At 37.4% G+C, this 26,330-nt stretch overlaps 1 protein-coding gene across 1 annotated transcript; it reads right to left on the bottom strand.

Annotated features, from left to right (window-relative positions):
- Positions 1 to 228: 228 nt before the first annotated feature.
- LOC122843428 (rho family-interacting cell polarization regulator 1-like) lies at positions 229 to 24,112 on the bottom strand. Its single transcript, XM_044138162.1, has 17 exons — positions 23,956 to 24,112; positions 19,174 to 19,255; positions 18,921 to 19,052; positions 18,758 to 18,836; positions 17,855 to 17,878; positions 17,271 to 17,324; positions 15,464 to 15,613; positions 14,666 to 14,729; positions 14,548 to 14,591; positions 14,331 to 14,456; positions 11,039 to 11,187; positions 10,837 to 10,945; positions 3,635 to 4,171; positions 3,337 to 3,560; positions 1,550 to 1,640; positions 1,384 to 1,477; positions 229 to 1,305 (listed from the first exon to the last, which is right to left on the bottom strand). Exons 3-17 carry the CDS (start codon positions 19,010 to 19,012, stop codon positions 1,262 to 1,264), a joined length of 1,881 nt encoding a protein of 626 aa, XP_043994097.1. The 5' UTR covers positions 19,013 to 19,052; positions 19,174 to 19,255; positions 23,956 to 24,112; the 3' UTR covers positions 229 to 1,261.
- Between the last annotated feature and the right edge of the window lie 2,218 nt (positions 24,113 to 26,330).

Genomic DNA, 26,330 nt, shown 5'->3' with positions numbered 1-26,330 from the left:
TTTTCACTTGAGCCGTTGTTGCCGTTTAAGCCAGGCACTTTATTTTCAGACAAAACATAAACGTGCATGTGAACAGGTATTCAACATTTCTTATTTCTATTTAGAGCTCTGATGTTTTAGATATTTGAGAAACAGAACGTCATCAGCTAGTTAAAAGTCGCACGTAGAAGCACAAATACTGGTGGCGTTGGTTCCTGCAACTCTGAAAAATAAATCCAGCAGAACATATTCATTTTAAAGAAACTTTTATAAAGTTTAAACACTTCTGAACATAAACCTTTTGAACAGGTCGGGACATATACAATTCTTAATATGAAACTGTAAATATTCTCTCATTGTGCACACTCTTAAAGTGATTCAGAAAATAAACACTGCCATCGTCCACTGCTGGACCTTCTAACATCTCTTTATGTCACTTGAGGCACTTTTTGAAGAAACAGACAAAAGCACAACATTAAAAGTCGACAGCGCCCCCTGGAGGCAGTCTCTTTTGGAACACAGTGGCTTTCTTGGAGCAGAGCCTAGCTTACACACTTAAACCGATCAGTTAAGCTTTTATTATTAATACAGGCATGCTGGCAGCATGAGACAGCTACACATGCAGGTTTAAATATAGTCGCACGCTGCAGATGGCCGGCCCAGAAGGAGTTCTGAACTCCTCGATGTTCGCAGATTATGGATGGTGTCCATTCAGCTGCAGCGCTGAGATGGACGTTGAAGGAAAGGATTGTTTTCAGGGAACATTCCTGCTTTAGAAACGATTTCTGGTCTGCAGATAAACATCACATGCTCGCAGTTTTTTCCTCTGACGATGAAAGCATCGGGCTGATTTAGCTCTTATGGTTACTGGTCTTAAAACCTTCTAATGCAACTTGGTACTTAAATGCTTCTCCGAGGCCTGAAAAAGAGAAACTTATAAAATCCTTTCAAAATAATCTCTTCTATAAAATGCACAAACGAATGCAACAAACAGAAGGCCGCTTTGATCTGTTCCTGAAATGTTTCTGGACACAAGTGGTTTATGGAAATGTAAACTGTGAAAAGTGCGGTCCCACTTTAACCCAGAGACGAGCGCCATTCACGTTTTCCTGGTAAAAGAGGCGGAAAAAACGAGCACAAACCCCACCGTGGCGGCGGAGGCTGTTTGTCTGAGCGTTGAGTGGAGCGTCCTTGAGGCCTGCGGTTCTGCAGAGCGCGATGGCACCGGATGGCAGAGCGGGACGAATGGGTTAGGAGAGTCAGTAGCAACAGCAGTGGCCGACTAGCTGGGAGTGGAAGGACTCTGGTCATGTGAGGTTTCCTCTCCTGAACGGTGAAACAGACTCATAAAGCGGCGGTCCGACTCACAGATATCACCTCTGTTTACTAACACGCGTCTCTCACCGGGAGGTCCGTCTCCGCTTTCGCTGCGTCGCTCGTCTTCATCGTCTAGAATTTCCACTTGGCCCAAATCCTGCGCATCCGCCACACTGGACTCCTTTGAAATCAGACAAATATTTACATAAAAGCAGCCACAGCGACACCGGAGCTTCAAGAGGATTCTGTTCACCTGTGATTCTGAGAAACGGTCTTCGTCCGAGTTCCTAAATCCTTCTGGAGCCTCCATGAGGAACTCCAGGCCGTCCGCTTCCTCTACATCACTGATGAGACAGAAAAAAACCCCCGATGTAACCAGAGCAAGATGAAAACGTTTTTACACCCTTACAAATTTGTTCCAGATTTGATTTCTGTCAGGTCAAAATAATCTTAAAATTAAAAACATCATATTCTACTTACTCATAAGGGAAAATCACCAAACTCCATATCAGGAATGTCATTTAGGCCAAAATGACCGGCTCAAACGTACTTGCAGCCAAATAAGTATAATTTTTAAAAACTAAAATCAGCAAAAATGTTGCATTTTTTACCTACTCAGAAATAAACCGAGTATGACATATTTTATATAAATAACTAATAAAATTTTCTTTATAGAAAAGGATCCAAAAACGTTTTGATGTTTTCATTGTTAAATAAAAGGCGTCCAATTTGTTTACTATTTTGAAGGAAATTTGAAAACATTAGCCAATTGTTTTAATTGAGCAATTAAAACAATTGGCTGCACTGCAGTTTGCTTTGGAGTGTAAATCAAAGAGTAGATGTCCCAGTTAGCATGAAAATGGAAAGAAACCAACAGAAAGCTTGGAAAACACAATCACTTTGTGCTACATCCAGGATGTAAGTAAGTAGATTTTAAATTAAAATTCATAGTTTTGCCCCAATTTATTTAATTTGTTCTTGAATTGTTGTTGGAAATGCCCCTGGATCTCACTTTAAACACTCAAACGTTATTGCCTCTCCTTATTAAATTATGAACCATTTATGTACCAATAGTCATGAATCATTAACCAAATTTATCTAAAAGCCAAGTTTAATTTCACTTCACTTCCTTCCCTAAACTGAATACAGGCTGACCAGCAGACAAGACATTTCTATAGCAAACACATCCTGTATATTTCAGGCACAAAGTGCCATTTTAACACAAACAACTAAGTTTCCTTCAGTTGTAAAGATGCTGTACATATCAAAGATTAAAAAGAAAAGAAATTTGCCTTTGCAGTTTGACGCCTTCAAATTGGGTCTCTGTGTCTTTAAGAAGATCCTGCCTTCAACATGTCTGTAGTGTTTAAAGTTATCCATGGTGTCCACACACTCTTAAAAAGTCTTAAATTTATAACAAAAAGTGTAAGTTGGTCTTAAATACATTAATCACAGGTCTTAAATATTGTTGCAGGACTTTTCAATCTAGTATTTAAGTTTGAGTCATTAATATGCTAATGTATTGTTGCCAGATAGCTAGCTAGCATTTTTTGTATCCGTCGTGGGTAAGTGGAAATAAATCACTGATTGGCAGGACGACGTTTGTTTTTGCCACTTCTGTTGCCAACCCTATAGGAGCCAGCAGGGGCCCCAACCATGTCCTGTGTTTCATTCAAGCTTATGATGGAGTTTTAGGGCAATACTAAGAAAAAAGGAAATAATATTACCAGAATAATGTTGGAAAATTCTGACTTTATTCATGAATTACTATGATCTTTTTCTTGTATTATTTTGACTTAACTCTTGTCATTTTATTTGTTTTTTTTATTTTTTTTAGCTTGGCCCTCATTCTTCTACAATCTCACGTTAAAAAGACTTTAAAAAGTCTTAAATTAGTCTTTTCCATCACTATCTACAATTACTCTGAATAATCTGAATTGATCTGAGTTACAACAACATTTCATTTTCCTTTAGAATCAATAAAGTATTTTTGAATTTGAATTTTTTTAGTAAACATGCAGAGCAGTTGTTGGCACTGACCTTCCTTCAGAGAACATCTCCACATTCTTCTCTTCTTCTTCTATTTTCCTGTCTTGCGTTTCATTTTGGTCCTCTTCCTGTTGCCCATCCTGCTCTTCTTGGTCTTCACCCTCCTGCTGTTGCTCCGCTTCCTCTTCTTCCACATCTGAGAAGTTGAGAAAGTCGAAGCTTTCGAGGGCGGTCTCGACTTCCTGAGTGAAGCTGGCAGACGTAGGAAAAGGCGCCTGAGGAGAAACAGACGCAGCAGGTTAGCGCCCGGCGTCACACACAGACACGCTGACGTTAGCCTTCAGCCCACCGTCGGAGCGTCCGCCGTTAGCTTGCTCTCCTGGACGGTCTGCGTCTCCTGCAGTTTTCCTGCAGCATCAGCAGTGACTTCTTCCTCAGCCTCAGCTTGTTCAGCTGCAGGCTCCTCGAGCGGCTCCGTCTTTACGTCCTCAGCCAGCCGCGTGGAGAACTCATCGGGGCAGCAGCCGCTCAGCTCGGCTGAGGCCTCAGAGATCAGGTCCTCCGACTGGACAGACGCCCCGTCGGCGGCACCGCAGTCTGAGCAGGAGGCCCGCAGGTGGCCGTTCGGCACCGCTTCCGGCTGAGGGAAAACGTCCATGCCTTCCGTCTCGTCCTCCTCCTGGTTGGACGAGAGCGAAGGCGTGGAGACGCTGGACTTGTGCGGCGCGGCGGACAGCTGAGTGGTGGGAGTAGCTTGCAGCAGGTTGGAGGCCGTCAGCCTCTGAGTGTGATGAGCCAGAGCCGGACTGGAGGAGTCGTCTGATGATTCAGAGGAGTTGGACCAAACCGTGCCGTTCTCCATTTCTCCCTGACGCTTCAGCAGAGACTGGCGAAGGAAAAATGATCCCCGTCACTTCAACATGTAGGTTGGTAAATATAATCCAGAGCTAAATTTAATATAAAATAATAATAATAATACAAACTATGAGTCAGATACTGAAAGGGTTAAACAGAAGACTGAAAATCTCTACAGTAGCTGTGTGTTATAAAACATAAATCTTTATCTAAAGATTTAAAGATGATTTGAACAGATTTGGGTAGATTCATGGTCTATACGAAACATGTTCATCACATTTTTTTGCACAAAATCATTTTTAGATGATATTTTAGTCTGATCAGTTCTGCCCACTTTCAGAATGAAATGTTTCAGGGCCTCCTGTCACTTTAAATCCAAATAATCTGTGGCTGGCCCACCCACTAACTCAGCGTTTACTCTCACACGTGAAGATGGATGCAAACAGATGCACGGCTATACAACCACACATCTTTGAAAAGCAGAAGTAGAGCCTCCTGCACGACCAACAAGAAAACAGCAAGTTTCTGGATGGTAAGTCAATGACAAAACACCAGTCTTTTCCAGCAGCCATTGTACAGCACAAACAGCTGTAAAACCAGCTGACCAAACATGGGGTTGCTAGGTAACGGGCTGGGCTTGAGAGGGTTGATGGGTACTGGCGCAGTGCCTGTCAAATATGATTTAATAATTGAAAGGTTTTTGAAACAGCTCATTTTCCAGACACCAAAAAATACAAACTTATTTCCAGAAAACAGCCAAGTGTTTTTTTAAGCACCATGGTGTTTTTTTTTAGAACCAGCAGGAACCCAAGTGAAAGTAGAAAAACATACAAAATATGAATTTTTGTGCAAGTTACAGCAGAAATTAACCTAAACTGGAGCGAAACCATTCATCAGGTTTCACTTCTTTACAAAGACATTTATTAAAATACTCCATTAAAAATATTACAAAAATGCTCAATTCCATAAAAACAAGACTATAATCCAAAACGTTTTGGATAGTGCTGAGCATTATCTACGTATCTGCTGAGTGAATCTACCTCAGGAGAAGGAAAAAAAGTAATTTTTTAAGAGAGAAAACGAATTCCCAGATGTCCTCAGTGTGTAAACATGGAGTATTAAAAGAGCTTCATGTTGTGAACAAAAACACAGAGAAAATCTGGATCTGGTTTGCTGAGTGAAGCACTTTAAGTTGTGAATAGAAGCCAATAAATTATAAACTAGAAAACGGAGAGGAATGCTTTGACTTGAGCCGATTAGCCGACGACGGTTGATGTTTGGTACTAAACTTCACTGAATCCAACATGAACAGAGGAACGGATATTAAAACTCAACCAAATAAGACTCATCTGGCTTTTAAAGATGTCAGCAGAGATGATTCATTTAGCTTCCCTTTTGCTGCTGTATTGATTTCACTTGCAAATAATGAACCAACTAAATGATCTCATTCCTTTTATGAAGCTGTAAGTAAACATGGGATGGTATGAGATTCTAACAAGAAAATAAAACACCTACATTTAAAATAACTTTGATCCTAATACATTGTCATGAAAATCAGAAAAGTATTCATTTATTGATACTTTGACTCTAATCTTCACTGTGTTTTATTAGGATTTTTATGAGACTGACCAACGCATGTGAAAAATGGTTTTCTCTGTTTTTTTACAAAATATACTCTGAAAGGTGCGGCATGCATTTGTATTCAGGCTCTCCATTCTGAAGCCACTCAGTTAAATCTTTCACAAATCACCAAATAAATTTAATAAAGTACAACTGTGTGACCTGTGAGAGTCTACGAGGTTTGTTAAAGAACATTAGTGAATAAATAACATTATAAATCCCAAGACTACAGCAGATAGGTTGGGGATAGAGTAAGTTTATAAAACAATATCCACAGCTTTGAACATCTTGTTCAGTATTGTTTAATCCATCATCTGGAAATAAAGAAATTAGCTTAGATTTGACTTAATATGCTTTCCTGAAGAGGTTAGGAAAGGTCCATGATCTATACATAACATGTTCATTACATTTTTTTTTTTTTTTTTTTTTTACATAAAACCCAAATAAGCCTGCAAAACTCAACATTTGCCCTTTCACAAGAAAATAACTGCCAACAGATGCACAATTATACAACTCTCTTAATATTATACAAATATCTTCTCTGAATGGTAAGTCAACAACAAAACATTTGTCTTTTCCAGCAGCATAAAGCAGTAAAAGCAATAAAAGCAACTGAGCAAAAGTGTTGGAACCCAGCTTGGGTTGCTAGGTAACGGGCTGGGCTCAGAGGTTGCTAGGTAACAGCACAGTGCCTGTTAATCTGGAGGTTTTTGAAGCGGCTCTTTGTACAGACACAAAAAACATTAACTTACTACCAACAAGCAGTTTGTAATGTGACAAACTTTTTCACATCTTTATCTAATTTATTTTAAAAATCATGTATTAATTTCCTCCCACTTAACAGTGTTGTTCCACTTTACGTTGGTATATCACATAAAATCCTAATAAATACACTGCAGTTTGTGGTTTTAACATAATTTTTTTAATTAAAAGATTACGAATGTTGTTATAAAGTTATTGTGCTTTTTGACATTTTATTGATATCAGTTGGTTAATTAGTTGGCCTATCTGCTCAGGTAGCCAGCCTGCACCTGTAGTTTTAAAGTATTATTAGTTTAATAATAGTTGTGTATTTTATGACTGACAATATTTCTAAATGTCAGAGTTGGACATTTCTTGTAGTCAGATTAGAGCTGCATGACCTGGCTAAAAAATTAAATCTATTTTTTCACAACAGATCCAATTTTAAGCGTTTGTTGTTGTTTTTTTTCTTTTCACGCTTTCTTTTATATAAAAAAAAAAAAAAACAAGAAAGAAAAATACAAATGACAAAAACTATTATTCAAAAGGTGGCTTTTATTTCAATTATCCCTTCTGCGAGAATCAGGGTCAGGCTACAAGAATATGTATTTAATTATCAGAATATAGCCTTAATTTATTACCAGAGAATGGTCTTAAAAATACGAGAAAAATTTGAGAAAGAAAAGCTTAATGAGGATCTGATGTGACCAGCTCAGTTCATGTGGTTCTTTTTTTGGATTAGACAGTTGTTTGCATAATTGTTTCAAAGTTCTGCTACTGATAATAACTAGATGACTTGTTAAAACATTAAGTATTTCTATTAAGTATAATCTGTAAAAAATTATACCAAAGTATAACTTTACAATACGCTCATTCATCATTTTATTTATTTTTCATGTTTGAGTTCTCATAAAATTGCTACTTTATTCTTCATCTTCAAAAACCCAAAATTTGATTGTTAAGATCAATTTATCATCCAACAAGTCCAAGCAAAAAATGCAAAAATGAGTCTTTTTCAAAGCTCTTCACCAAGAGTGTCAAACTAATTTTTATTTTGGGCCGTATTAAAAATCTGAATGTTCTTGAAGGGCCGGTTGGGCCATAATGTACAAATAAAACCCATTAAATAGCTAAAATAATATCAATGAACAACTGTTTGAGCATTCAAGAAGAGCTTCTTAAAATAAAACAATATTCAACATCTTTTCACACTGATTCAAAAACAATCAAAAAGAAATCCATCCACTTTTTATTAATTGCTGTATTGGTCACAGACTATAACTTGACATCAAATAAGGAGCAGTCACTTAAAGCCAATGTTTTTGGACAAATTTGAGGGAAAAAAATTCAATGAAATCAGAGAAAAATATTGGGATCTGTTGATTTTGTGTGAATTTTGCAGATTTGTGAAAAACTGGAGGGAATTATTGATGGTCTAGGGCCACATAAAAAGCTACGGCGGGCCAGATTTGGCCCCCGGGCCTTGAGTTTGCTCTACACTGATAACCAGCCCATGCCTCGTTGTCACTAGTTTAAACATAAATTAAACGTTAGCAGGAACTGATTGGAAATCAACAACGATTAATTTGATTTTAAAAACTACAAACTACGCTAAAGCTACGGCCCAACACACCGGCTGTGATGAGACAAAGTGGAACTTCGCTCGGCTGAATTCCCACCGCAGCGACGCCGCCACACCTGGAAAAGCCTCCGCCAGCGAGCGGCTGCGGCGCCGCCCGCAATGAGGCACGCTCTTCGTCAGGGTGAGGAAGAGGAGCAGGGACACATTGGAGCACTACTCAACCACTATCAAACAGCTACAGCTTCGCTCAATCATGCTGCTGCCACCACACAACAAGCCCCCGCTGCAGACATTCACTCCCCTGGCGCCGTGGGGCCCACAGGCACACGCTGGGTCACACAAGCCTCTGTGAAACTCGTCACACACTCCAGAGCTACGGCTACACACACAACAAGGGAGCAGCTGAAACAGAGCAAGCCGGTGAAATGACAGGAACAAACAGATGAATCTTACACACACACACACAAAAAAAAGCTAAAATTAATCAAACCACTTGAATGTTTCCCTCCTTTTGTTGTGTAAGAAAAAATGCAACTTATTGGGATTTTATGTGACAGATTAGAGCATCATTGTTTATTTAAAGAAAAATTTACATTTTCACATGTTACAGCTGTTAGCAGAGTTGAGGAATAACTAATTATATTTACTTGAGTTATATATATATATATATATATATATATATATATATATATATATATATATATATATATATATATACATACACGCACATATATACGCACCAGGCTATAAGCCCCTGGTATCTCTGCTACTCTTGGTTTTTCAACTAAATATATCTGCTATTACGAGCAGCGGCTATCGATCTGTACTGCCAGATCAAAAGCCTTTAACTTAAAAGCTGCACCATATGAACTTCTGTGTTGTTTCCATGATGAGGGGATGTGAGTTTGGAAGCATTTCTCCGTGCTGCTAGCATGTGCTTGATGAAACTCAGCTCTTTCTTTGATTTCCAATTTTGACTTCCAATGATTCACTTCCTGCTACAGAGCCCCCTGGTGGTTGAAGAAAAATCCACAGAAAAGCTGCACCGGGCTGAAAGCCGCATGGTTCAAAGTGAGGGGGAAAAGTAGCGGCTTATAATTCGAAAAATACCTTTTAGGAGTAATTTTACTACGCTATACTTTTTATTTTTGCTTGAGGAATTTTATTATGAAGCATTTCTAAAATTTCTAGATTTTCTACCCACTGAATGAAAAACAAACATGCTTTAACCAAAAACAGTTTCATAAGTTTTTTATTGAAAGAAACTGATTTGGAATTTTTTTTTCTTTTTCCTTATTTTGTTACTTTCACAAATTATTGTCATTTTGGTCCTTAAAATACCAAAATTTCCACTTGACTTTACATTTCGGTTTTTCTGATGATGTAATGTTTAAACATTAAAAGATTGATAATTTGATCAGTTACTTTTCACCAAATACTATTTTAGTTTCCTTGAGTAATTTCTTGGATGGCTGCTTTTACTTTCACTTGAGTAAAAATATGTTGAAGCAGTGCTACGCTTAATAAAGTAATAAAGGACTCTACTCACCTCTGCCTGTAAGTCGGGCTGGACTTAAAATTATTTCATACCACATCTGATTTTAATCAGTTTCATTTCCCTTACTTCCTTTTCTAAAGAAGAAATTACAAATGAATTAAAATATTTTCAAAAAGTGGCTTTTAACATCTCTTCTGTAAGTTGTAGCAGAGTGTACCATTTTTTATTCTTTAATTGCGAGAATGTAGTCACAATATTAGCAGAATAAAAATGCATAAATAAAAGAAAAACATAGTTCAAATGAGAAATGGTTAATATTTCAAATAATATATTCAGTCGTTTGTTTAATCACTCAGACCTCCTGTTACTGATAATAACAGATAATAAAAGATTAAGTTTCTCCTCATCTGTAAGGCCGATGCCCAGATATAACTTCACATTTTAATGTTTCTGTGTTTTTCATGTAGGAGTGCAGTCACCATTTTATTCTCCGAATATTAAAACTTTATTCTTGTTTTGTTTTGACTGTCATGTGGCCATTTTCATAATTAAAATAAAAATCACCTGTAGGAAAGAATGCATCTCCATAAATACTGCTAGAATCAACGTGAAGAACTTATTGATACAGTGCAGGGCTGATCTGTTGATTATGTTTTGTCTTTTAACCAGCTGATAATTTCATAGCACAAGGGGCTTAGCAGGACATTTTTTTATGAAATTAGTAAATATTTACAGAAAAATACGAAATGTATGTATTTTCTTGCAGTTTTTGCTTAATTACTGATCATATGCTTTTAGCAAATGACCTTATTTTAATCTCTATACTTCAGTTAATTACTAAATTTTTCAAACATCCATTCATCATGAGTAATCTGATTAATCGTTTCAGCCCTAGACGTAATGCAGCTTTAAACTTTCTCCCTGACCTGCTTGTTGTCTTCTTCATGATCCGTTTTGTTCACTAATGTTTGCAGACTTTCACAGAACCGCTGTATCTGTACCAAGATTAAAATGAATCAGAATAAAGGGAGATATTGAAATTTATGCATTACCCTTCTGACTTCGTTTTCCTTCCACCTTACAGTTTTGTGTTTTTATTGTTTCACCACATAAAATCCCAATAAAATGTTAAAGTTAATAATTGTAATGTGACAAAAAGCTTAAAAGTCCAAAAGGTGTGAATACTTTTCTGAGCCAGTGTAAATAAAGACGACTGTTCAATGAAAACAGTAAAATCAGTTTTAATTGGACTCACGTAAAAGACCTGCTCCCGCATGGACGGCGTGTCCGGAGGGCTCTGATTGGACAGCAGTCGCTTGGAGACCGTGCTGGACGAGGACGTCTGGTCGTCCCTGTCAAACGGACTGAACAAACACAAACAACGCAGGGCGTCAGATTTTACGATAAAAGCCGCTGCAGCAATGAGAGAGAAGCGCTGAGAGAGAATAACTGACGACCTCCAGGTGACCTCTAGGTTGAGCTTCACCGTGCCGAGGTCGTTGATGTCGACGGCGAGCGTCTGCGGCAGCGGGCAGAACAGGTCCAGCATCTCGCAGGACACGCTGCCCACCACCACATGGTTGGCCAGGCTCTTCAGCTCCGTCACCTTGACAACAGAACACGAGGCGCAGCCGCTCAGAAACCGTTCGGCATGAGATAATCATCGAAAGGGCGAGCAGCAACCAGAGCACGGAGGACATTTTCCTGCTGCTGCGGACACTCTGAACGCAGTAACATTTAAACAATTTCAAGCATTTTAAAAGTTTTCAAACTTTTCCAGAACCACATTTAAATAAATTTTAAAAAAGAGTGTAAATTCAGTACTATAGGACATCATCTAATACTGTTAATGATGTTTTGTGATAGCATGGAGAAAATTGAAATTTCTCTCTCAGAAAAATCCCCCAATTTCAATAAAGTTATTTAAAGTATAAAATATAAGCCAATCTTAATTTCACAGATCAATAAATCCCAGAGTCAATAGGAATAATAAATACCAATTACATCGAAACAATCCAAACAAATCATGTTAAGGTAAATGATCTTAACATGACAGTGAGAATAAAAATGTCTGTATTTTTCAGAAGTATGAAAATATCTGGTTTCAACTGTAAATAAATGCTTTCCAAAATTATACTTTTAATCAAATGTTAGAATGTTTGAATATTAAGCACTTTCCAAACCTCGAAAGCAATTGAAATTTACACATTTTCAAGGTTTTGAAGCACCCGTAGGAACCCAGCCTGGTACGCAATACAAAAAATAAAAACAATCAAATTACAACATATACTGGGCTATTGGAAACCTACATTATTATCCATTATTTTTTAAACCAAAGGCACTGAAATTCTGGAAACTTTTAAAATATTTAAACAAGTTCAAAGAAAGAAACCATCAACCTCTGCATAATATTAAAAAAATGTCTTGTGACAGAGAGAGTGGTTATGATTTAAGAGAAGGAAATTTAAATAAAAAAATGCATCAGAACAACCAAAAATCTGTTTTTGTATATTAGTGTGTCGGATAGATCTCTTGTTAAATAATCTCGAGCTGAGTACAAATATAAACCAATTAAAAAATTTTTAAAAAATCAATAAAAAAAAATGCATGTTTCAAACTTAAGGCCCGGGGACCAAATCTGGCCCGCCGCAGCTGTTTACATGGCCCTCTAGACTCCAGACTACATCTATAATCCCTCTAGTTTTTCATAAATCTGCAAAATTCCCACAAAAATAAACAGATCTCCATATATTTAAAAAAAATAATTTTTACTACAATTTTCTTGTGAAAATTGGCCAAAACCATCGTGTTCAAGTGACCGCTGCCTCGGCTTTACTTAATGTCAGAAAATCCTGGATGGAACGATGAGTGTGAAAAAATTATCAATATTATCTCATTTTAGGGAACACATATTGAATGCTGAACCAACCAGCTACTTATTGATATTTTACTGGTTAAATGGGTTTTATCAAAACATTCTGACAATTCAGATTTTTGATACGGCCCAAAATGAAAATGAGTTTGACCCCTTTAAATTTTAAAGCTTTATATGACTGATTAACTCTCAATAGTCAAATCCTTTCATGGAAATCAATGGAAAGAAGTCTATTTTATCCTTTAAAATTCTCTGAAAGACTTGCAGTGTCAATTTATTTTGTTTATTTCAGGACCTCTAAACCAGCCAGATTTGCTGTAATGAGCCTTTCATTACCACTTTACAGAAACCTGAGCACAATGTCAGTAGCAGTGATTTATTCCCTTTATTCCAGTTTGATGGTTCTGGGTTATTCCTGCAGGTTCTTTCTGCTGATCAACTTCCCTTTTCCCACGCTGTCAACACAAACCCAACAGCATCTCCTCCCCCTCTCATTTCAAACTCCTGCTAACTGGAATCCATTTAACTATAAATCACTTTGATATTATCACTATTAAGCCAAAACAAAACTAAAAACATTTCACGGTTTACAGCCAACCAGCAGGATTTTACAAAAAAAACATATTTAAAAATCTGTTAAAACATCATACAAAGATACTTTTGTGACATTTAGAAGGGAGATCTAGTCAGATATGATTATTATAATATATCCATGAGAAAACTTTCAGTTCTGGCTTCACACATCAATGACATGAAAAAATGCGGCCGCTCATGTCTGGACAGGAGCTCGGAGATATGATCATAACATGAGCTGGCATTGCTCCAAGGACTTCCTGTTTGTTGCAGGACCAGTTTAAAGGTTGTATTTGTTGGCTTACAAGGTTTTGAAATAATGCAAGACCACAGTAGAGTACAGATTGAAGTTTCAACATCAGATAATTCAAAATGTTTCATCAGTCCTGTGCAGTGGCTCCTACTAAGAGGGAGACGTTTGTGTTCATGTCAGAACCGTCAAACTCATTTTTGTTTTGAGTCAAATCAGGAACATTAATGCTCTTAAAAAGTCGGTTGTGCCAGAATCTACTGATAAAAGGGCCTAAAGTATTCCACAATTGTTTTGTGATTTTATGCAATAAAACAATCAAAGTGTTTGTGGTACTAATTTGGAAATATTTGTGCTTATTTATGACGGTAAATGCGACATTTTATTACTTGTTGTATAGATCCTGACATTAATTAAGGCTGAGGCAGCTGTTTAGGACAAATAAGAAAGTTTTTGACCATTTGTGAGGAAATTCTGCAATAAGCTCCCATTTATATATTGGTGCAAAAAAGTGCGAGGATTTATTGATTTTGCGTAAATTTCCACGATAATTCACAAGAAACCGGAGGGATTGATTGATATAATTTGGCAATAAACAGATAAAAACTGCATTTATTTGACTGATGAAATAATATTTAAGCACATTTAGTGCTCAGTCTAGAACTTAGAGGGCCGCATAAGAAGCTATGTCGGGCCAGATTTGGCCCACAGGCCTCGAGTTTGACACTTAGAAAGTGTCAAACTGTTTGTAAGCGTTTCTAAGTGTTTCTAATATTTATTATTATAAATAGCTGTATAATAATGTTCTGATGGGAAAAAAGATGTACATTTCTTCTATATTCTTGATATTAGTTGCCCTTTTTTCCATACACCCTTTGTAAAGCCTGGAAACGTTGAATAAACAGGAATAATAATTACACCATCAAATGTTTAAGGACCACAGCTTAGTGCTCTAACTGAGTCACACCAGGTGATTTTATTGCCTATCTACATTTTTCCAATCATTTTTGACTTCACTATAAAAGAAAAATCCTGCAAATAGTTTAATTACCTTGATAGACAGCAGTTCTGTGACCAGAGGCTGGAAAGTGAACTCCTCGCTGTCCCATATCTGCTTGTTGCTGACCTCCACACGACCTCGCAGCCTCCAGCGCTGCCGGCCGTACCGCATCAGGACCTACCAGCCCCCCAAATAAACCACAACATGACGCCACTGCAAGCAGAAACCAGCGGTTTGACTGGGTCTGCCCGTCGTGGCTGTGCCTTACCTCGTATTGGTCGCCAGCACATAGCCGTGCAAACCCAGCGAGGCCTGAGACGTCAACAAAGAAATGAGAACTGGACCGCGAGAAGGAAGTCGCAAAGTAAGTGTGAAGAGTGACTCACCCTTCATCTTCACATGAAATTCTCCCATCTGGCTCTCTAGTTCGTTCTCCAGGGAGCACATGTGCTACACAGGCAAGAAAAAACAAAACAAAAAAAAACAGGCTCATACTTAACAGATCAATAATTAAATCAATATTCGTTCATTCTTCTAACTTTCTCTTCTTATACTGAACTGAACAATTCGGTGTAAGCCACAATTCAGTAACAAATTAGGACAAAACTGCAACTTTTACATTAAAATCTACTTGCAAAAATGTGAGAAGCAACACAAAGTTTTCTGGTCTCCTTCTGTTGTCATGGTAACTAGGACCACATGTCCTCATTGATTTGGTGCACAGAAATTTGCTTTTAAGAGCTGCAGTAAAATTTGGCAAAACAAAGCAAGTGTTTTCAAATGAACACCGACCTACATCCCGTTTTTATTGCTGAGATCAGAAGAAAAATGTCTGTAATAAAAAATAAGCAAATCTGATGACTTATTTAAAAAGAAAAGCATTCTAAAACCATTTGAAATGTTAACTCTACAATCCCGTTCCTCCAAAAATAAATCTGATTACTTGTTTAATTAAAATAGTTTATGCTTGGTTTATTGTTGAGTAGATAAAATTGCAACATTTTTTGGTGCTATTAGTTTTTTAAAAATGATATTATTTTGTCCTGCAGTGGTTTTTGAGGTGACTATTTTGGCCCACATAACAAAATGTTTGGACACCTGGACAAAATTAGTAAATTAATCAGCAGGGCAGACTTTGATTAGCTGCTACGTAACAACAAGCAGACTCCAGGTCAGCCACTTGCCTCTGTGTATTCCCTGTAGCCTTTATTGGCTTCATTCAGGCTTTCTCGGGCTTCCTTGCTGCCTGTGGCCGAGTTAAAGGCTGCCACCATCTTACTCGCTCCATCACGCAGTCGCCGTTGTATACAGTAAGCCTCGTACAGTTCCTCCACCTGGTGGAGGAGAAAAAATGATCAGCATTTATATTTTGTCATAGTAGGTCAGAAAGCTCAGATTTATTGTATAAAGTGAACTCTTTATTTTAAATCAACAAAACACACACTCTAGCTTTAAATCAGAAGTATTTAATGATAACGTTAACTTCAAACCACCTCTCTAAGTCTTTGTGTTGCTCTTTAGCTATTAAATGCTTCATCAGATGCCCAGAATTATTCAATTCAATTCAAATATACTTTATTAATCCTAATGGGACATTAAGTGTTGTTGTAACTCATTAATTTAGATTCTTCAAAGTTTTATTAAAGCTGGCGATGGCTGTTGATGGGAAAGATTAAAGTGCAAAGAAAGGTTTTGAAAAAAGCTAAACAAATGCTATTCCAAACAAACCCCGTGTTATATAACTGAAATAAAAATGTATAATGAACTGTAAAATATGCATAAAATCTGAAAAGAATGAAAAATATTCATGTTGAAAAATGAATCTATGAAAAAAGAAAAGCAAATAAAATAAAAATATCCCAGAAAGCCATAAAACACAGTTTCTCAAACTGGAATATTTTCTACAGTGTTGGTGAGATTATTTTAATCTCAATTTGTTCTCCTCTGTTCGGTCCCCAGGTTAAGCTTGGGAACTTGTTTGGTCTTTAGTTGCTTTAAATGGTTTAATTATAGTTTTGACTGTAGATAAATGTAGAAGAGTAAATATTATTTGTAGAAATCCTATATAAGATTCACATCTATTTTACTTAAGCAGCATGTTCTCTCATCCTTCCTGTTTTGAATTGTGGCTAAGAGGAAGTAAACAAACAAACTATTGCTTTCGATCATCATATTTGTACTCCAAGAACACAGCAAGTCGTAGAAACCAAAAATTAAATAAATTTAAAACGTAAAGTCTAAATTACAAAAAACACTTAAGTGTCAATAACTGAGGCACGGGATACAAGCATGTCTGCTGGCTGGTGATGAAAATGAAAAACCCAGAGGGTTACCATTAACTATGTCAGCCAATAAAACTAAAAAAAATGAGCTGAAAGCCAATAACATTCTCCACAAACCCGGGGCAAAATGAATAGCTTCTTATTACATGACCTTGTGATTTGCTGTTATTATTACGGCCATAAAAATACTGCTTCTGTGTTTTTGGTGAGCAGGAAATGATCAGTTACATGATACATAGGGCAAGACATCCAACCATGAGAAAACAAGCATCCATGCTTTCAGTCCTGGAGTTTAATAAATCAAAAATCTAGCTGCTTCTGTAGAAAGCATGAGCTGATGTCGCTCCAATGACTTCCAAATGGTGACAGAATGAGGTTTTTAATGTTTGTTTTTAAAGCTCTGCAATGAACATCAAACTGTGGCTAAAAATCCAGAGGTTGAAACGTCAGATTAGTTCAGATTAACTGAGTCTGCTAGCCGATGACGAAAATGGAGAATCAAAACAGTGAACATTGAATACGCCCGCCATTAAAACTAAAATATGAGCTGAAAGATCACGTTTCTCCACAGAACTGAGAACAAACTGAAAAGCTGGTTAATAAATCTGTGCATCTTTGCAGGAATCATCATTTATTCTCCTACAGAATTGCTTATTGTGTCTTTTTTTTAACCCTTATTTCAGAACATTGATCAGATCTACATGCTAACCTTGCTGAGGTGGAACTCCAGGCGACGCATGAACCTCTCGATGGCTTTCACTTGCTATAACAAAAAAAATATATATCAGCTAATTCAGTCACATAAAGAATAGACAGTTAAAGGTTTTCAGGGCTGGCATTAAAAAAATAAATCCAGTATATGAGGCTTGTTGTTCTACTTAATTTACTCAGAAAAGACCTATAAAAACTTAATGTCTCATTTAAAGCATGTCCTGTCAAAGCCTAAAGGGTCAGGCAGAAATGAGTCCAATGACATGTGAAACATAGAGGTCAAACAGAAAAAACAAAAACAAAAACAAAAAAAGATGTTTACATTTAGATGTTTGAGCATTTACATAGTTAATGATTTATAGCATTTTGTAGACAAATTCAGCTGATTTTGGAGCCAATCGCATGAATAAAATGCAGAATATTAAAATTTTGTCTTTACCCCGGCACAGTAAAACATATATTATATTGCCAAACGTATTTGTGTACATGTCCAAATCCACTGAATTCAGATGGATCTGTATGTAGTTTGGTTCAGACGACGCATAGACTCGTACATTAAAAATAAATCAGAATGAAACTCACCTTATCCAACTCATACAGAGACCCCTGCCAAGAGATAAATAAAAACAATCAATTAGAAAGGCAAGTTATCGACCAATGAGTTAATCTAAAGTAGACTGATCTTATCAATCGACTAATGATTATAAGCACACATTTTCTTTAAAATCTCACGGGCCGCTCCGTCATGCAGCTCCACTGAGTGAGCGCCATAAAGGTGAAACTTAAGGAGCTTATCGAGTGAATATATTTCGAAACAGAACCATCTAATGTAAATATTACATCCGAAATCGGGCTCTGTTCGGATCGTTTCCCTTTTCTGTTCAGGATTAGCCGCCATCTTTGTTTCTACATCAACTGGCTCAGATTAAGGGTGACCGGCGGCGCCTTCTACTGGATGGCGGCCAAACTACAACTCCTACTAAGAGAAGGCGTCAATAATTAGATAATATATTGGAACGACTTTTAATCTGATAAACCACGTGTGTCAATCTGATGGTCCGCGGGCCAAATCCAGTCTGCATAAATTTTCATGAGGCCCCCAGATTTTAAACGTAAAACCTTTAATATAACAGTTCTGTACTTAAATATTATTTTAATCCATAAGGAGTTTTATCTGTATTCTTCCAAATTAGATAAAGTTGAAAATATGTTTAGTATTATTTAACTTCAAGAAGTGTCTGCATCAGATGCAGACACAGTTATTTATTCATATTTTAAACAGTTTGTTTAATGAGTTTTCTTAATACATTCTGCCAGAGCCAGTTCTTGATCTTGATACGTGTTTCACTACCCTGTAACAAACCATTAATTGTTTGCATCCCTACATTCAACATGAAGTTCCCCATCAATAACAGCTGTATAGCCTCTCTTGATACTGAATAATACAGATACTGGGGTGACTGGTTTGACTGGGCAAGCTCTCACCAGGCGACTGTTCTTCTTGTTTTCTCTGATCTGCTGACCCAGACTGTCCAGCTCCAGCTGGTGGACCTGCAGGTATGACCTGACATGACAAAGGAAAACCATCTTTACCCCCAATTGACATTCCACCAGGGAGCCACCCACACCCACTCATGCCTCCACTCACTGTAAGCCTTTGCGTAGAGCAGCATAAACTTCATCCAGCCGCTCAGGTTGGGGGGTTTTAGTGGGTGGCAGTTTGGTGGAGCCTGTGAACATCCTGCTTCCTTACAAGGCACGTTTTCTTTTTTGGATCAAACTGTGCAGAGTGAAAGAAGAGGAAGAAGGAGAATTATCTTCTCTGATAAAGAGGTTTGGGATTTGTTCCAGCTGAAAGCACCAAGGCGACGGCGAAACGAGGCAGAAGGAACGCCACTCACCTGCTGAGCAGAGAAACACGATCACTGCATGCTTGGAGGGTTGAGTGTAGCTTTGCGGCTTTAACAAACCGAAGTACATGTCCTGCAATCACACGAGAAGGTCACATTAGCAAACACATCTGTCTGTATCTGACGTGGTTGTTTTGAGATTCCCTACGGATTTTGGTAATTACAGGGGGTGAATGGGAGGAGGAAAATGGAGGACATGCACAGCGTTTCACTTCCTCAGTTTGTCCAGGCCGCTTTGTTGAAAGTCTGAGATGGCGAGCAGCATGTCAGCAGCAACCACAGAGGCCACAGCTGACAGCAGCAGGGAGTACAGTCTGCTCATGCTTCTCTTCCCCTTCCTTCCCTTTCCCCTCCCTCTCCTCCACGTCCAGCACCGGAGTGCAGGAAGTTGACGCTGGCCGACACTAGACAGGAAATTCTCCACTCAAGTTTGGCCTAAGAATAAGAAAACCAGTCCTCCACTGAGCGCAAGAGGCTAAAAAAAAAAGAAGAAAAATGTCGAGGCTTCAGCTCAGCGAGGAGCAGAAACTCCAACAGGAGGAGTAATAATCTTCTCACAACAGAGATTAGAGAGTTAAAGCAAAGCAAATCTGTCCAGCAGGAGCTTGGATGGGACGGAAACTAAAGCATCTGCTCGGCATTGCTGGGGAAAGTCTCACTGTGACAGACGGTGAGAGGCTCCACCTGTTGCAGAGGAAACTAGAGCTGCAGCAAACAATCATTTTATAATCAATTATTGTGATGATTATTCTGACGATTAATTGGCACATTCCGCAGATTGTGTTATTGAACTACTTAAGCTTGTTTTCTGCAATATTAGAAATACCATGTATACCTGTATATTTTTTTGTACAGTTTTGGCCAAATTACTATTCATAACCTTTTTGTGAATCTATATGCGGATTGATAAATCGATTACTAAATTAGATGCCGATTATTTCAGTAATTCGATTAATCCGATTAATCATTTCAGCCTTAAAGGAAATACTCAGATTATGATTTTTATATGATCAAAGCATTATTGCTAAATAATAAGATTAATCTTTTTTAGGAAAACAGTCTGAAGATGTCGATTGGAGGGATTGGTGGAGTTGATCAATTTTAGTTTCACAGATTAAACATGGCCTATCAACGCCTCCTGTGACAATCTGACAGAAATAATCCCATTTATCTCTTCACATCCATGCATTTTAGACCCACATCATGTCCTCCTCGGCAGGCGGCTCTTGTATTAATAACTATGAGAGCTAATCGCTCAGTTTGCCCCCTGTTAGATGTGCTTTCATCCCTTTTTTCACAGAGGTCATTAGCTGGATTAATCCTCTCTGTACAGAGCTGCACACAAAGAGGACACTGTTCACAAACACCTCACAAGACTGGAGTACATTATTCTAAGAAAAAAAAAACAACAGAAAAGCTTTATTACAATCAGTGAAAGTACAAGTTCTGACAGCTGTTTCAGCTGAGAAAAATCCCAGGAATTAATCCATACATTGGTGAGTGAACAACGTTCCACATTCGCTGTTTAATCTGTAAATTGTTCGTCTCAAATTAGGAGCCCAGCAAAGACTTGGAAAACAAAACAGAAAGAACATCCAGAGCCGCACAAGAAGAATTCAGTTTTATTTTCCCACATTTTGTCATGGCCCATATGCACTGAAGGTTTTATCACAATACTTTGTGGTACTATTGCGATAAAAGTGACAAAAATAACTATTTATATTTTGTTTTTTATGTAACTATATAGCTGTGACTACATAAAACAGAAATCACAATCAATCACAATCAATACTGCTCCTGAAAAACATAAAAATTATAATGTGCTTCCTTAGGAAGCCAATCACATATAAAGGTGATGTGAATCACTAGACTTCACTTAATTAATCATATTTTCAAATTTATCGATACTCTCATTGAACTAATCTACTTTGTTGTGCTGAATTAGCTTCTCTAATTTCATTTTCATGCGTTTCTTGTTTATAGTCACAGAAATTCAGCGTAGGTGTCTGCGTGCGTGTATGACAGGGTTTTTAATTTTTTTTAATTTAGCTCTTTTATGAAAGGTCCAACCAGGGACAAAATCTGTGCACAAAACAACGGTTGCTTTCTTTCTCACGTGTAACATTGTTTAACGTGCTGATCTTGAATAACACATTTGAACTGAACAAAGTGGGAAAAAACAGTAAAATTAACAACCCTGACAATTTGGACAGTTTTGGGGGTTTTAAATATTACAACGATAAATCTGATTTCCTATCATGATAAATGGTAAAATAAATAATGCCCACTCCTACAACATCCACAAACTTTAATGTGTTATATTGATATTTTATGAGACAATGTAAAGGATTATTCTGAAGGAAATCTTACCACAAAGCCTCAGTTAAATCTAGCTGTGGCCTTTGACTGGGCCGTTCTAATCCATCAATATGTTTTGATCTAATCCATTCCAGTGTTTCTCTAATGGCTTGTTTAGGGTCATTAATACTGTAAGTATCCATCAGACTTTTCTGCTTTCTGACCAGCTTTCCTGAAGAAATGCCTCCCCACATCATGATGCTGCCACCGTCATTCTCACTGTGGACATGTTGTGTGATTTTTGCTACACATACCACTTTGAACACAGGCTAAAGAAAGTATTTTAATCTCATCTGACCAGAGCACCTCCGTCCAGAGTTGTAAAGTAAAACAGTAAAAGTACTTTGTTACTGTACTTACGTAGATTTCTTAGTTATCTGTACTTTACTTCAAGTATTTATCTTTCTGATGACTTTTTAATTTTACTTTTCATAATTTCACATATGGCTCGTTACTTGATGAAAAGAAATAGTGGCATGGAGTCAAATCACTTTGCACGCAGAGAGTGTGTATTGGTGTCGGTAATTCTCCATTCAGTTGGATGCAACCAAAGCAAAGCAGAAGAAGGAGAGCACACTGTGGCGTGAGAAAAACAACGTTAATGGAGGCTTTAACCCGAGTAATATCACAAACAAAAGAGGAACACATTCAGAGATGCAAGACATTCCCCATATGTGGCCTTATTTTAAAACATTCTGTCATGTTTTTGGCTCAAAAGACGATTAGTGACGAATGTGTTGTGTTATCTAAATTATCCTGATTGAGATTTGGCTTGAAGAGAAACTCGACCATATCAGTATTTTTAAAATCTTTATACCAACAGAGTGCATTCTATGAGCAAAAACAAAAGTTTTTTGGCATGACTAGAACTTTTTAAGTATATTAGATTTGTCAAAAGTCATTTTGTATTCTCCAAGGTGAAAATGACTTTTTACTTTTTGTTTTTAAGTACATTTCAAAACTTGTACTTGAGTAAAACAGTCCGAACTGTACTTTTGCTTTTACTACAGTATTTTTTCATACAAGTGTCTGTACTTCTAGAAAATATGAGTACTTTTGACACCTCTGCCTCCGTCCACATGAACTTCATCTTATCTCGTCTTATTGTAACTCTAACCAAACCTCTGAGATGTTCAAAGCATTAAATTTCTCCCTGACCCGTCTGCTGTGCTCCTTGGCCGGCTGTTTGTTCGCTCATGTTCTCTAACAAACCTTCAATAAATAGCTGGATCTATACTCATGCTAAATTAAACACAGGTGGACTCCATTTACTAATTAGGTGACTCCTAAAGGCAATTACTGCACTGAATTTTATTTATTGGTATACATTCTTTTCCATCAGGTCAATCATGTAAAATTACTTCCAACTGCATTTTATCTAGGGGTGTGCCGATTTGTTGGTGCTGATTTACTTCATTTTGGGAGACTGGTGATCGGTTGATACTTACATGTGAATCCGATCTTATCTACTTCAGTAAAGGTCTAAAAATCAATCACTGTCCTCTTCTGTGAGAGAGGTGTGACTGATAAACGGACCCACCAAGTCATGTCTTCACATTTGCAGTTAATAATAGTCATCCCACTGCTATCAACTCCACGATTTTCTTGCTATATATAGCAATATTTCAGACTTTTTTTCTTAAATTAGTATCGCCCAAAATCGGAATCGGCAGGTCAGGCTTTTTAAAAGATCGGTAATCGGCGATTAGCCAGAAAACGACAATCAGTGCGCCCCTAATTTTAACTGAAAACGTGTAAAATTAACCACAATCTGATTATGTTTTTTAGTACAATTACTTTTTTCTGGTGAGTATGATTTGTGATTTTGGGAGTCTTAAAGGGAACCGTGTCTGCTCCACAGCTGCATTCACCCATACTTTGGTTCTGCTTCAGAAGGAGGAGGAAGAGAAGGAGGAGGTGGGAAGGAAGGGGAAGTGGTGTTACAATAAAATGCAGCCACCTCTTTTCCAGATTACTGGATTATCTTTACCCGGCGGCAGCAGTAGGCCACTCAGGCGGATAAACACACACAGCAGAGATCTTTTCCCCCGCACTAACAGAGACGGATGGAGCTCGAAGTTATGAGGCTTCTTCTCTCCACATCCATACTTTGTATTCCGTTCATATCCCTCCCCACAGCCGACCAGAGGGGCTCATCACAGGCCACAAAAAGTCCTTTCCCGTCCTCACCAGGACCCCCATCAACTCCGAACGTATTTTAGAAACCAAAACAGTCGAGAAAAAACAAACAAAGCAGGAGAAGAGCCGAACAGAACCTGCAGGCAGACTGTTATTATTTGGAAAACATCACAGCGAGACAACTTCTTCACGCCCGACGGACGGACTCATGTCCAGAGAAAACACTCAGGGTTCCTCCAGTGACCTTGGTGATAAAATAAATGTTCAGCGTCCTACCTCTGTGTTAGTGTCCGAGAGCCCGGAGGGTAGAGCCGGAGTCCCATTCTCAGCGAGATGCTGCTCTCACTTAGCAGAGGTTTACAGTTATGCTGGGCGCTGTCCTTCTCCCTGATTTCGCAGTTTTTGGTGTCCAAAGTCAAGCTAGCTGCGCACACCCAAGACTACTTCCGGTGGGCAGATTTCAGCATAAAAGCTCAATAAGTTACATTTAGTTACCTTCTTAAAATAATGGCCAAAGTCCTTTTTTTTTTTTTTTTTTTTTTTTTTGTCCAAAGGGATTTCAGCAAAAACATCTTTCCCTATTTATTGACAAAATTTGATTCAGGAAAAAAAGTTTTTAGGAAGGTCAGAATTATTATTTTTTTTAATTATTTAAAATGTGAATGAAACGGTTTAAAGCAGAAGTGTCCAAACTTTTTGTCACAAGGGTCAAAATAGTCAACTCAAAAGTACTTATGAATAAAAATAATAACAATAAAGTAGTTTTTAAAATGTAATTATTTTTAAATGTTTCAGTTAAACAAACAAAGAAGCTAGATTTGGGGTTGGGGATGGATGTTATAGTTGATCCAAATTACCTTATTTAGCTGAAGTTGTTGGGGGGGTTTTACATTCTTTTGCCCTAAATTAAAAAATAATGGAGAAAGATTTGCCGTATTTTCAAGCAGATATGAAATATACACTTCATTAAGGTTACATTTTTGTGTAAAAACATGTTTTATATTACTAGTGTGATGTAATATTCTAATTTTAAAAGTCATGTTTACATTAACTGTAAGCAGAAAATAATCATAACAGAAATACGGACTTTTAAACATTCATCTGTGTGTATTTAATCTATATATTGTTTCATTTAGTTGCTGAAATAAATTGAGTTTTCAATATATTCAATAATATTGTATTTATTATTATTATTATTATTATTATTATTATTATTATTATTATTATTATTATTATTATTATTATTATTATTGCTTGTTCCAAAACATTTGATTTGTGAAAGGCTTGTTTGAAGTTATATCGGCGTTTTACTATTATTATTATTATTATTGATATTATTTTGAAATCTGGCTCCCTCAACCGGAAATTGGGCCTGGCTAGTTGCTGTGACAACAAACATGTCCCTCAGCCTCAGTCACTGTTTTCTCCGTTGCTACCCTTTTTCTGTGCTGGCGACACCACAGAGAAAGCAGCGGAAACAAATAGCCATGACTATTCCGAGAAAGAGGAAGGACCAGGAGACGAACGCTTTCCCAGAGCAGCGGTCACAATGAGCGGCCTGTTCGGTTCGGTTCTGACGGATAAATCTGAGCTGTAGATGCCCCGAGGGTTGCTGGTCCGAGTTGGACCCGCAGGCTGGAAATGAAGGGACGATGGGGGCGAGCATCTGGCACTTTTTACTCATAAAATACAGCTGGCTTGCTGACAGAGTGTGGTGTGCTACACCGCTTGGTAAATTATGTCGTTTCGACTGATTATTACAGTATCGGGGAATCAAGGCAAAGAAATTAGGAGGAATAAACTTAATGTAACTGGGATAATAAAGTGTGGATTCCCTCTGCAGAAGGCTAAAAATACACCGTACTGAGCTGCAAACTGCTTCCACGTGTTTGTGCCAAATCTTTCTAAAGTCCATGCAGTGTTTTCCACATCGAGCTCAAAAGAATTTGCTGCGTACATACAATGTACAAGTAAACACATTAAAAGAAAGAATTTGGTTGAAAACATGTAATAAGACTGAAAAAAGAACGAAAATGTATAAAACAACTCTGTCTGACCTATATGTCAACAGTGGAATGTATGCGTTAAAATAATACAAAAAGAAAAAACTGACCACAAAATACTATCTGTAGTCAGCAAACTAGATTTAACAGAGTTTATTGCCAGTAGTTTTATCAAGTAGCCTAAAACTTTTGCTCTTCATTAATGCAGTCATTCAGTTACAGTATTTCTTATTTTTATTTGCTTTATTTATAATTCTTGATCAGTGTTGAAACTCTAGGTGGCTCTCAGAAACCACATGAAATCAAAATACCATTGTCTGTTTATGGTTTATGTGTGTAAATGAAACTGAGCAGCAGTTATTAAAAGTTTATGAATGCACATTTGAGGCAAAAAATGTGCCCCAAATTTCAGTCTTGCAGCTGAAATTGAACAGAAAAATGACCTCTGAATTTCTGAAAAATATTCTATAGGAGTTTTATAATTGTATTTTAAAACAACTTCAAATTCTTATTGTTTGAGTCGCACTTACTGTTGCTCCAAATGATCCAAAACAAATTATTCAAAAACAAATCCACATACCTGAACTTGTGAATATTTTATCACTCCGGCACAAAATTCGGAGCTGGTTTGAAGTCAAACCAACGGGT

The sequence above is a fragment of the Gambusia affinis genome, linkage group LG02, assembly GCF_019740435.1.
Source record: "Gambusia affinis linkage group LG02, SWU_Gaff_1.0, whole genome shotgun sequence".
Classification (NCBI taxonomy): Eukaryota; Metazoa; Chordata; class Actinopteri; order Cyprinodontiformes; family Poeciliidae; genus Gambusia; species Gambusia affinis.
Note: the sequence above shows the minus strand (reverse complement) of the source record. Positions and strands in the feature narration are given on the sequence as shown.

Coding starts and splice junctions, on each gene's coding strand:
- LOC122843428 (XM_044138162.1), bottom strand. CDS start 19,012: ATGTTCACAGGCTCCACCAAACTGCCACCCACTAAAACCCCCCAACCT. Junction 1,478..1,549: donor ACCGTTTCTCAGAATCACAG/GTGAACAGAATC, acceptor CTGATTTCAAAG/GAGTCCAGTGTGGCGGATGC. Junction 1,306..1,383: donor AAGCGGAGACGGACCTCCCG/GTGAGAGACGCG, acceptor TTCACCGTTCAG/GAGAGGAAACCTCACATGAC.